Raw genomic sequence first — 12,578 nt, forward strand, 5'->3', positions numbered from 1 at the left:
GTACAACGGAACTGAAGTGCATTTTTTATAAATGCATATTCTCAATGTATCCATGTGAATTCTGTTCCTCTTCGGTCCGCTGTCGTATACATCTGGACCACATAATTTTCTACATATCAAGACAGAAATGCATCGGTACACTATTAAGTCGTGACTATTGGGGTGACAGATAGATAGATAGCTAAGTAAGAAAGAGATTATCAGTAAGTTATTTTACCTCAATAGAATCGTGTGAAATTGAATTTTAAACGAGTCTCTTAGTCTAGAGATAATTGAATCTCTTGGTATAATTAAATATCTATGTATAGGCATGTTCAGTTGCTTATAAGAACAAATTAATTGTGGCTAACTGCGCAATGACTGAACATCAGGTGCATTGACCACCACATGGCAGACTTGGTGTCTCTTAGGTCCATTTGATGCGCTCTTGTAGGCTGCTCTCGTAATCTCTTGATCAATCGATCCAGGATTGTTTTTTGATAGCAGAGACGAGCTGATATCTTTTAAGGCTGCCGATTACTGTTGTCTGCTTGAGTGGCAACGACAGAGATGTACCAATTAATATATGTGCTGGCTTGATTGCCTCGCTGTCTCTGGAACTACTACTGAATTGATAATGGCCTTAACCTCTACAAGCACGGTGCAGATTTTGTCCCTCTCTGAATAGGGATTTCCCGGCCAGTAAATGTTTGCCTGCCTTGGCGACAGCCACGGCTGATGAATCTGTGATCTTAAGAATATATCTAGAGACAAAATGTAGTTCACAGAAAATTCTTGTCATTGACGAAATATAGGTTTGAAACGACGCACAAGAATAATTAAGCTTTAGCCTTGGCCTTTGGCAATCTCTCAATAAGTCAGCTCAATAATGAGCAACCTCTCCAAACCAAATCTATTGAAGTACCATGTGTAGGCACAGCCCAAACAGCCCTTGGGATGATGACTTGTTTGTCCATTGTCATTTCAGATGGGTGAGTCTAGAGCCATTGATGAACCACCCTGGAGCCGGACCATAAAACTGGCTGTGCATGGTTTGTTGCTTTCACCACATTAATTGCACTACCGTGTTCGTTCACTGTGCTTCACCGCAGCCCGTTACTGTTATCTGTTCTCGGCTAGCTTCTTTGCTGTTATCTGTTGGAATGCTTTTTCACTGTTTGCGTGTTTGTCATCACTGGCACTGGCTCCACCTTTTGATGTGATGTGATTTCAATTGTTCGGCTCACGTACATTTAAACAGCGTAGATGTGCAGCTCTGCATTTGACTGCCGGTGTCGAATGTCCGTTTTGTCCGATTTGATTGGAATGGAAACTATCATAATATTCTAACTTAGAGTATTACTTATTACTTAAGAGTTATTATATAAAAAAGTAAGCATTGAAAATATTGTTGTCGCTATGGAATATTATATAGAGGTATTTTATTGTAAACGTTAAGTGTTCTTATATATCGGCTTTAATTGTTTACAGTCAGATTTCATATTAGTTTTGAGAGTGTTATTTATTTGTCGACGCCGACAGGGGTGCCCAGTGTATATGTGTGGAAAGCATGTAGCCGAGTAACAATTAGCCATGTCAGTGGCTGAAAAAGAGATGGCTGATTTGCAGATTGCGCCAAAGCGTCTTGTAATGACCCTGTACGACATGGCCGATGCAGAGCGGGGGATATTAGGGAAATAATTGCTAGCTGGATCCGCTAAGACGTACATAGACCATACAGCTCCGTTGACCTGAGAGGACGTGCGTTGTGAACTGCTTAAAGTAGTCGAGCAGAAGGTGACAACAAGGGATATAGGCAAGTAGTTCGTAGCGCGTAAGTGCAGCATTGCAGTGCAGGCAGACATGGCCACAAGTGCTGCCTTCAAATTCATTGTGGATGGCCTACAGAACAGGGCATGCGCGGCCATGTTACATTGCCGCTCTTTGAATGAGTTGCGCGACAAGATGTTTTAATAAGCGAAGGTTCGAAAAGCAACCGCTAAGGCCTACTCGTATCAGCGAAATGCCAAAAGGACGAGTAACAGGAAGTAGTGCATCAAATTATCAGCACAGAACCAGTAACTGCTACAATTTCCGTGGGCTTGGCCATATGATGAGGGAGTGCAGCCAGCCGAAGAGTACTAGAGTACGGATCATCAGTATGCACGGTGTCCTAAGCGTAATACTATAAACACAATACAAGCAGTGCAGCGCCACGAGAGATCTGGTGAACTGAAAAATAACGAGCTAACAGCAGTTTAATTGATAGAATTATGAGTTTCGTTTGCTGAAAAAAGAAGGAAATTGTTTTTAGTTTATTTGGTTCGGGGATTCTAGTAAGCTTTATTTATAAGGCATTAATACCGAAAAAGATAGAGTATAAATCTAAAGTCAGTCAATACCATGGATTAGGACGACGGCCTATCCCAATATGGGGAAAGTTGAAATGCCGAATTCACTTTCTGATGAAAACTAATTGCACTTTAAATTGTAGATGTACCTGTATTAATGGGATGAGATGCTTTAGAAAGTATTGAAGTAAAATTAGATCATAAAAAAAAATACCTGCAAAAAATATATATCACTACCCCGTAATTTGATAACGAATGAAACCGTTTATTCGAACAGCTCATCTTTGTTCACCAGTGATTGATAAGTAATTCAATCAATTATCATATAATAATTTAAGCAATCCTATATTAACCAATCAAAAGTTAGTATCTACTTTAATAACCAAACAATAAATGAAGATGTATGCAACCAAGTTAATAGTAATCGTCAATATTTAAAAGAGCAATTTGATTTGATTGACTTTTGCGCTTGCCTTGAAATCGAAGAGAATGATACCATTAACGGGTGAAGAGTTTGGCAAATCTTTCGCAGAAAAATGTAAGGAACCAATTAGAATTAACGGATACAACATCATTTTACAGCAAACCACGACGCTTGTGTTATTATGCGGGAGACAAAGTGGCAGAAACTAAGATATAATTATTATATATTTTACAAAAATGTATTCGACCTAGTGAATCTCCTTATTCTTCCATTTTGATTCTTGTAAAAAGGAAGTCAGGAGATCTTTGAATGGATGTCACTTATCACGGCTTGAACAAGTGAATTATTAAGAATAATTTTCCATTGCCTCTCATTGAGAACTGTCTGAAATTTTTAGATAATAGGTGTTGTTTTTCCGTAATAAATTTTAAAAGTGGGTATCACCAAATTGGATTTGAGGAAAATTCCTCAGTTCCGTGTACTACTGGAATAAACAGAATATTTGCAGGGTAAATAATACATAGAGTAGACAAATTTAGAGATTGTGCGAAACAAATCTAGTGAAAAAATTTTGTGCTCACAGTAAGGAAATGAGAAAATATATGCCAAGAAATAAAAAGCCCCATTATGATGATCCACTGAGCCACGAAGATAATCTCGAGCGGTTTGTGAATGATTCCCCTCCTCTTTAAGCCCACCATCCTAGCAAAATTACAAATATCTTGTAATTTGCTGGCCCTGGTAAGACTGAGATCTGTACCTCAGCCTTTAGAAGCCCCAGCAGGGTTCTGAAGGCTTTTTGAAGCGTAGCATGCTTACGGCTTAAAGCCCGTCAACACCTGCAAGGCTTAGGCGACGAAAATACATGCGGAATCGAACGCACAAAGTGTACGCAAACAAAAGTAACAGTCGATCGAAAAGTACAGCGCCCCGGGCGACGAACGAGATCACGTTAGCATATGGGTGCACAGACGCCCGCCGCAGCCGACGTCTTAGCTTGAATCGTCAGTACAATCTGCAAAAGCTGTGACAATGGGTATTTATATTTTTTGATTTAGTGGAAGGATGAACAACGATGTGAACAATGTTACAACAAACAATAAGGAACAAAAAAATAACTGAATTATAAAAAAAGGGAGAATAAACGGGTAATATAAAAGAACGGAAAATAATAAAAATAATAATAATAGTTATAATAAGAATGTGGAGTAAGAGACGGTCATGAGGCGATTAAGTGAATCAGGTCACCGGGAGTCTCGGTAGCGTTAAGCTGTGGAGGACAGTGATGATCAGCTGGCGGACGATGCCAGATGAGAATCGACTCCAGGCCATCGCAGCTTTAGGAATGAAGATTGCATACGCAAATGGGGGATCCGGGGAAGCACGCAGGATGTGCAGAAGCGGATTCGTCTGGCAGATGGATCCACGCTGATAGTAGGTAAGGCCTTTTGTTTAGATGTTGGCCTAGCGGGAAGAGTAATTAGCATGACGATGCGTATCATGTCCTCTATGCTAGACCACGTCATCCTCGGGATGTATTTCCTATGTGCTATGAGCACACTGTCTAGAGTCGAAGGTGACACTGGCCTCCAACATTACGAAAAGGGAGCGCCTGCACGGTGACCGAACGGAGAAGAAACAGAAAAGGAAGCGAAGGAACGCCCTCTTTCGAAATCGAACCGACCCCACGAGGATCCCAAAGGGCGATGGGTAGAGCTGTAGCAACAGCTCTGCGTTAATCATGGAGGTGAAACGGCGGAAATGTGCCGATAATCGGAAGAAGCAGGGGCGATGGCTAAAATCCACTAAGAAGCAGGAGATCGGCAGCAGCTGCCAGACGGATGGAGTCAATGGCCCTCTGAAAATCCTAACGCTCCATTTGGGGTCGGAGTGGCACGCGGAGTAGGTGAGACGCAGGGTGAATAGAGGAGAAATCTGAACCCAAAACTAAAGGAGTTCCTGGAGTCGGAACTGGCACTCTTCGAGGGCTTGCAGGGGGTCACGCAAATTGCGGAGCACATGATTCAAGGGTGACAAGCTACCCGAATAATTCCACCATGCAGAGGGTGATCGACGAGCAGGTAAATGAGCTTATCCAGGCAGGTGCCATCAAGCCGTCGCGTAGTATAAATACACAGCCCCATTCAAGAAAAAGACAGGGGAGTGGCGCATGTGCATTGACTACTCCATGCGCACTCTATTCCGGACGCTTACCCTGTCCTATGGATCATTCATATCCTTGAACCTTGCGTCACGCCCGAATTATCTCTACCCTAGGATTGAAGCATGGGTATTGGCAGATACCGTTGGTAGCCGATAGTAGGAAATGCATTCACGGGGCCGGGGAGGGCTTTGTTCCAATGGCGGGTGATGCCACTTGGACTCCATTCCGCATGTGCGACCTTCCAGTGGGCGTTGAACACGGTAATAGGGCCGAAGATGGAGCCTAATGCGTTCGCCTACCTAGACGATATTGTGGGCGAACGATTACAACACGAATTTGATGAAAATAATCCGGATATTAAGGGTTGCCAGCAATGCAGAAAATGCAATTTCTTCATGGAGAGGTTGGTCTATCTTGAACATGTGATTAGCGGCAAGGGAATACAGACCGATTCGGAGAAGGTGAAGGCGATTCGTAACTTTATGGCCCCGACTAATTGTAAGGAGTTGCGGCAGTGTCTCGGGATGGCTTCGTTGAGTTTAGTGCCCAACTTCGCGACTCAGGTACAGCCTCTGACGGCGCTCCTAAAGAAGGGGCGCATGAAAAACAGGAAGAGGCATTGCGTCAATTGAAGGATAGCTTGACGACTGTCCCTGTGTTGGCTTGTCCGGACTTTTCTGCTAGATTCGTCTTGCAGACTTAACTATGGCCTTGGTACGGTACTGACGCAGACGATAGAGAGACAGGAGCGAGTGATGGCATACGCGAGGCAGAAGTTGTTGAAGGCTGAAGGCTGGCCAATACCGACGAGGGAAACTCAACGTCGTGGCTGATGCACTATCAAGGCATCCTCCAGAGACCTGTCAGCAAGAAGTGGTGGCCAAGTCCTCCTGAAAATGGGTCGCGAGTATGCATGCCAGGATCGCCGAAGAGCCGGCTAAACTTTCCGACTATGTTGAGGAAAATGGGGGACTATATAGACATTTGAGACGAGGACCACATTCCTTGGAAACTGTGTGTGCCCAGTGATCAACGACTGTGGGAATGTCATTATACCCCCACGGCCGGACACCAAGGCGTGAGGAAAACAGTGTCAAGGTTTGCCCAGAGGTACTACTAGCCGGGTATGTTCCGCGACGCCTCCAAGAATGTGAAATGCTGCGAAGTCTGCCAGAATTCAAGAGCGAGCATCTCAAGCTGCGAGACAGGTAGCAGAGCCGATGGCAGTACTCTGCGCTGCCTTCGTCGGGCCCCTTCCGCGGTCGAAACATGGCAACACGATGTAGCTAGTATTCCATGGTGCTGGAAGTAGGTGGAACTGGTCCCCCTGAAGGGGGCTACGGCGGCACCTTTGCAGACGGTGTCCCCAAAAAGAATTTTGAGTAGGTTCGGGGTACCCAGTCGTTGTTTCAAGTTTTTTCTGTAATCCCGGGGTTTAGAAAGTCAGTACACCGCCCTTTACTGTTTCCAAGAGAATCACACTGAGAGAACCAACAGCACAGTAAAGACAATGAAAGCGCAGTTTATTTTATTTCCAAGAAGAAACACTTTGTTTTAATACTGTGTATATTTTCTTGATCGGTATTAAGTCATATATGTCTGTAGAAAAAACCTTTTGTAAACAAAGTTTTGGTTGGTAAACATTTACTATGTCTCGAGATATCCTCGCCATACTCAGTGATGACGAGCTTTCAATTTTCCTTGCATATCTGGAAAACTGTAAGCCATATGTATGCAAGGAAACTTAATATTTGGCGAGTGAAATGTATTTGTAAGATCGACAACCAATTGAATTTGAATTTAAATCTAATCAATATTATATAAGATAACTAGCAACAAGCGCAATATGTCCGAAGAGTCGATATCGATATCAAGCACAAAAAGAAAATAAATTCAATTCTTAGATCTTAGCCGCACAAAGTGAACAATGATTTTAAAATAGAGCCAACTTATCCATTTTACATATTGAACTTTATTTATACTTATTTCGATCAATAAAGCTAAAATTACTTAAAAGTTTTACCGTATATAGTCATTACAGAAATATAGGGTTACGGGAATTACCATATTTAACTAAAGAGCCCAAATAAACAGATATATTTCATATAAATTGGGATAATTTGCTTGCGTTCAATGCATTCTATGAGCAACTAGAGTCATTATCAAAAATTCTTCAAGTTTTGTATTGTGAGCAGGCTTTGTTGTTATGTAAAGTAATATGGCTGTCCCGCTCCCGGAATCTAAGATAATACAAAAGCGTATTTAACTAAATTTTACAATTATAATATCTGGAAATGCCTACAAGTACACTAACAATATACATAGCAATTACAACTAACGTCTTAATACTTTGAATTTGATACTATGTGCCCATTGAAAATGGGTAAAAAGGATATAAATTTTGTGTGCAAATGTAAGAAGGAAGCATCTCCGACCTCACAAAGTATATATACATATGAGGCGAAAAAGCATTAGTTCATTAAGAGCCGTGCGTGGCTTTGTTTTTGCGGATGTATGTCTAGTAGAACATAAGAATTTTTTAATGGCATCTCGACAGATTTGCAGTGCTATTCTTTATATTATTATTATTATTTTCTTGTCAATTTTCAAGACATTTAATGATTCTTTTAATATTTCAGCTCCTCCCAAAATAAAGAAAATTGAGGATATAGCTTGCGTAGCTGGTGAAACAGTACGCATGGAAATAGATGTTGAAGGATTCCCACAACCAAGTATTAGTATAACCAAAAATGGAAAGGATGTATCTGATGAAAGCAATGTAAAAATTTCATCTACTTCAATTGGAAAAGGGTCAACAAAAGCCTTTGTTGAAATTTCTGACATTAAACTATCTCAATCTGGACACTATTCTATTAAAGCCACAAATGATCTTAGTCAAACTTCAGAGTATTGGAATTGTACAGTAAAATCCAAACCAATATTTGTCAAATGTTTAGAAAACGAATATATCCACGGCGAAAAAGAAACAGTAAATATGTCAGTGCGAGTAGATGCATTCCCCGAACCAAAACTAATTTGGTATCACGATAATTCTGAAATAAAATTGACCGACACAAAATATAAAATAGATTGTGACGGAAATACTTACACTTTAAAAATTACTGGTGCCACTCGAGTAGATGCTGGAAAATATTCCGTTAAGGCAGTAAACGAGCACGGCTCAGCAACTAGCGAAACGCAGTTACTTATGAAATGTACTCCAGAACTAACAAAAAAATTACACAACATTACTGTGCAGGAAGGCGAGTCTAATGTTGAACTTGTAGTTGGAATAGATGCCTACCCTCGTCCGAATATAAAATGGTTTATTGATGGTATTGAAATCGACGAAAATCGAAAGGATTGTCACAAAACAATTGATGGAGATAATTATAAATTAGTTCTAAAAGACGTTTCAATTAATAGCCAAGGAAACTACTGTTGTAAAATAATGAATGATTATGGAATAGTGGAAGACAACTGTTCTGTGACTGTCAACTGTAAGTACAATAATAATTCGATATAAATACTTAAAAAAATAGATTTTTATATTTAAAATAACTTCAATTTAACAATGCTGCTCTAATCGCGCGACTAGGAGATACAGTACGACGCTCCGAGTTGCGCTAACAAGTATTTAACTTTCTTTGTAGAAATATACACATGAAGCACTGTGGACGGAAATAAGGTCACGGTGTTTTGATTGGTGGCCTAAATTCATTTTTAAATGGTGGACTGATTTAATTATAAAGTATGAATTTTGACCGCGCGGCCTTATTTCATTCTTTCCCCGCGGCCTACTAGAGGCTCTAGACGGGAGTTCCCGCTAGGGGCTACCCTGCACCATTTTCTAAAAAAAAAGTTCCTCCCAATCGGATTCGAGCCCGTGACGACCACCGACACCGTCTCTACTCGACAGTCGAACCAACAATCCATTTTCGTCGAGAAAAAAACGAATTAAAATATCAGCACATACAAAAAGCACACAAAAAAATACAATTGCAATGTCAATGCTGTTGATAAAATTCAATAAGGACGCGCATATATGTGTCTACAGAAATTCTTGCAATTTGTGCTAGCCAATGCACACGTGGCCAGTCAACACAAGTTTTGTTTAATAACTTTTCTGTTTCTATAGAATATTTGTATATTCTCAAAAAGTCAAATGCATTTAAATTGTGGCTTATATTGGTGGGCAAACTAAATTGGTTTATTTTCTTGATTTATATCTTTGAGGTAGTAGCGGGAGGTGGTGATAGCTATTATATGAAATATACTTTATGTATATATAGCAAAATAAAATCTACTATTGAAAATTTCATCAAGATCGGTCAAGAAACACAGAAGTTATAGAATTATACGTGTTTTGGCTGGCCACGAGTTTGGGGTAGCTCGCAAATTGCAAGAATTTCTGTATGCATGTACACACACACATTCATGCACGTCTTTGTATTCTATCAACAGCATTGAAATTGTTATTGTATTGTTTTCTGTGCTGCTATTTTAATCCGTCCAATTGTTTTGACAAAAAACTTTTCTCCTACATTGAATACCCTGTTCTGCCTGTTCGGGTTGTTTCTTTCTTACTGTGTCTGTTGAGTTTTCTCGATTTTACATCTGATCGCTTCTCTGAATTCGTCGGTAGATGCGTGTATCTTGCCCGTCATGGAATGCAGTTATTGGTTATACTCTAAAGTAAGATTAGTGGCACGGTGTCGTCGATCTATTTCTGAAGCTTAAGGCATCTCGCAATTTCCAGTAAGACGCTATGAAATCGTTCTACCTGGGCGTTTGAGGAACTGTGGACTGTTGGTGCATTTACAAAATCTACTCCGTAACTGTTTTTAACAACGAGGTGATTTTTCCGGAGTTAAAGAATGTCTCATTATCGCAGTATCATAAGCTGGACGACGTCTGCTATTGTACATGATAGTTATGGCTGCACCTTTTTAAGAAGGCGAATAATTTTATTTTGTACAAAGACTTTAATTGCCTTGTTTACAAAATCAGCCACACCCTTTGGATGTGGGTATAGCTTTGAAAAATTGGGGTTATCGTCTATTGTGCGAACTGTTGCAATGACAGAAGTCTTGAAAAGTAGCGCCTCGTTAGAAGTCATAAATTTCATTTTAACGGAAGGGGATACCACTATGTCATCTACATGGGTACAGTTTACTTTGTCACAGTCTTGGTACTGTAACTTTTCAGTTCTATCTCCATATTTTATCATGTCGGTCTTTACGAACGCCGTTAGAGAATCTAAAGGAAAGAACGGGGACTTTTGGCCGAAAATGTATACCCAATATTTTTCCTTTACCCGGTTAGAACCATTTATTGAAGTAACAGTAAATGGGGGTAAGCCGGCACTAATCCCTTAAGCCCCTTTACAGGCTTCATGTAGTTTTTGGCTGTCCCAGTGTCAATTAGAATCTTTACTTGCCTCCCATCCAGTTGCCTTTGGATGCCTGGCAACCGGGACCGTCCTCTAAAAAACTGAGCCAATCGTCTTCGCCACCTTTTGGTAACTCTGGAAATCATGGTTCTCAGCCTGCTGATTGATATTGTTTAACCTTCGGTGCCTCTGGGCGTTCATACGCTCTGAGTTATTCCTGTGGTTACCTTCGTCTTGTTGTGGCCTGCCTTGACCCTGTATCTTCACGAAATGAGGATTCTTTTCGTAACTTCGTAAGTTTCCACTCTGATTTCCCTGAACATACGTCTTTCGATAATTGCCTCAGCTTTTCTAGCCAAGGCCAATGCACCTGCAAAGTCCTTGGGCTGTGTCGGGAAAACTATAGACTTCATGGACTTCTTAAATCTTGCTATGAAGGCATGAAGGGCATTAATTCTGAGCTCAGTGTTAAGTAACGCGGCACCGCCCGAGTCGTGTGTCGTGACAATTTTATTTGTCACTAGTGTCAATCAGTTTTCCACCTCGTTATAGACTGCATTTGGCTAAGGCCGTCCTGCCTAACCATTTCTAGTCCTTTTCGTAGGACACAAAGTGAAGTTTTGTCCTGTAGTCTGGCAATTATTTCATCAAAATTTAATACTGTTATGTGATTCTTATAGCGCTTTTGCTGTTCCCCTGATTTTGTTTCTAATGATCGTGATAGATTGGTAAAGCGCCTTAATACGTTGGTATGGCTTACAAATTTCGTACGCATCTGCGGCCGACTGCCGCCAAGACACGTACTCACTTTGCTCCCCCTCAAATTCGGGGATAGACTCAACTATGTCTAGCTTAACTTCTCACCTAAGATTGGGGTCAGTAGTTATTTTCCTATAACCTTCTATCTGTGGTGTTTTTACCTGTAAGCTGCTGACTTGTCGCCTTACCGAATCTATTTCTTCCTGAAAGGCCTGCTCTTACCGATTTTGTTGTTCACTTAGTGCACTCTTAACGACACTTTCTTATAAAGCTTTTTCTGGTGCGAGTCCATTGTTGGTTTATAATGCATGCAATCTTCTCCTACGTTTTCCGAAAAAAAGGCTATCGTCACTATCTCATTCTTGCTTTATTTCTCTCTGCACCCAATTCATTAGTTTGAAACAGAGAATATGTGAGTTAGCATGCCTCAACACAAACACACAAAAAAAATTATGCAACCAGCAACAAAACGGAAATTACAAAATAAAATAGAAATTAACTGCTTTGTACTGCTCAGAAATATGTATAAATTTGTTATTTGTCTCACTCTACCAATATCGTTCTTGTCTTGTACAATTCATTTTTTTTATTCATTCTTCTTTTTATTCCCTGAACCCATTCAAAATTGGTAAAACGGGTATAATGTATTTGTGCAAATGTATGTAACAGGCAGAAGAAAGCATTTCCGATCACATAAAGTGTATATACTTGATCAGCATCAATAGCTGAGTCGATTTAGCCATGTCCGGATGTCTGCCGTCAGTCGTTCCGTCCTTCTGTCCGCCCGTGCATGCGTATGAACGCAAAGTTCTAGGGTCTTCTGGTGCCTGCCAAGTAATCGATAAAAATCGATATCGAAATCCTGTTTTTTGAGCAAATCTCTTAGGTTTTTTGGAACTAGAGTCACCAAACTTAACATGTAGATTCTTGAATAGTATATAAATGTCAAATATCTTACATTTTATAGCTATCGCCTCCATCCCGCTACCGCAACATAGCTATAAAACAAGTTAAAACACCGATTTGTATTTCCCATCAATTTCAGTCACAATTTTTATACAATTTTCTTTGTGAAAGAACACGAATATTTAATAGCACAATAAGATCTACTGTTGAATATTTGATTATTAAAGAAAACGTCTTTGGGTTGGCCACGAGTTTTTAGCAGCAAGCGCAAATTGAAAAAATTATATTAGAAAGCAATAGAATAAATGAAAAGGTAGAAAAAAGTTATTAAAAAAATGGTGAAGAAATAAGTAAACTAATGTTAGTGAAGAGCTGGAAGATAATAAAAGATATCGCATATAGAGAAAAAACGGTGTTAAGAATAAAGTTTTTAAAATATATTAGTAGTATTCTGACTTACAAACTCTGCTCCAACTCATAGCTGATCGTGTGAATTCCGAAAGGTATTCTGAAAACAACTGTTTAATAAAGTGAAGAGATCGTTCTGCAAAAAACACGATATCCAGACTTTTTACTATAGTCATGTCTATAGTTTCTGGTAAA

The 12,578-nt window shown here is 40.1% G+C and overlaps 1 protein-coding gene across 4 annotated transcripts in view; it reads left to right on the forward strand.

Annotated features, from left to right (window-relative positions):
- Positions 1-12,578, forward strand: part of Obsc (Obscurin) — a 242,466-nt gene that overhangs the window by 123,562 nt on the left and 106,326 nt on the right. For all 4 annotated transcript variants that reach the window (XM_064698377.1, XM_064698378.1, XM_064698380.1 and 1 more), the window contains one exon: positions 7,558-8,418. In XM_064698377.1, the coding sequence (XP_064554447.1) occupies positions 7,558-8,418 (861 nt within the window). The remainder of the gene's footprint in view (positions 1-7,557; positions 8,419-12,578) is intronic.

This window comes from Drosophila montana, unplaced genomic scaffold, assembly GCF_035044405.1.
Source record: "Drosophila montana isolate Dmon_TW-CO22-7 unplaced genomic scaffold, ASM3504440v1 contig_599_1, whole genome shotgun sequence".
Taxonomy (NCBI): domain Eukaryota; kingdom Metazoa; phylum Arthropoda; class Insecta; order Diptera; family Drosophilidae; genus Drosophila; species Drosophila montana.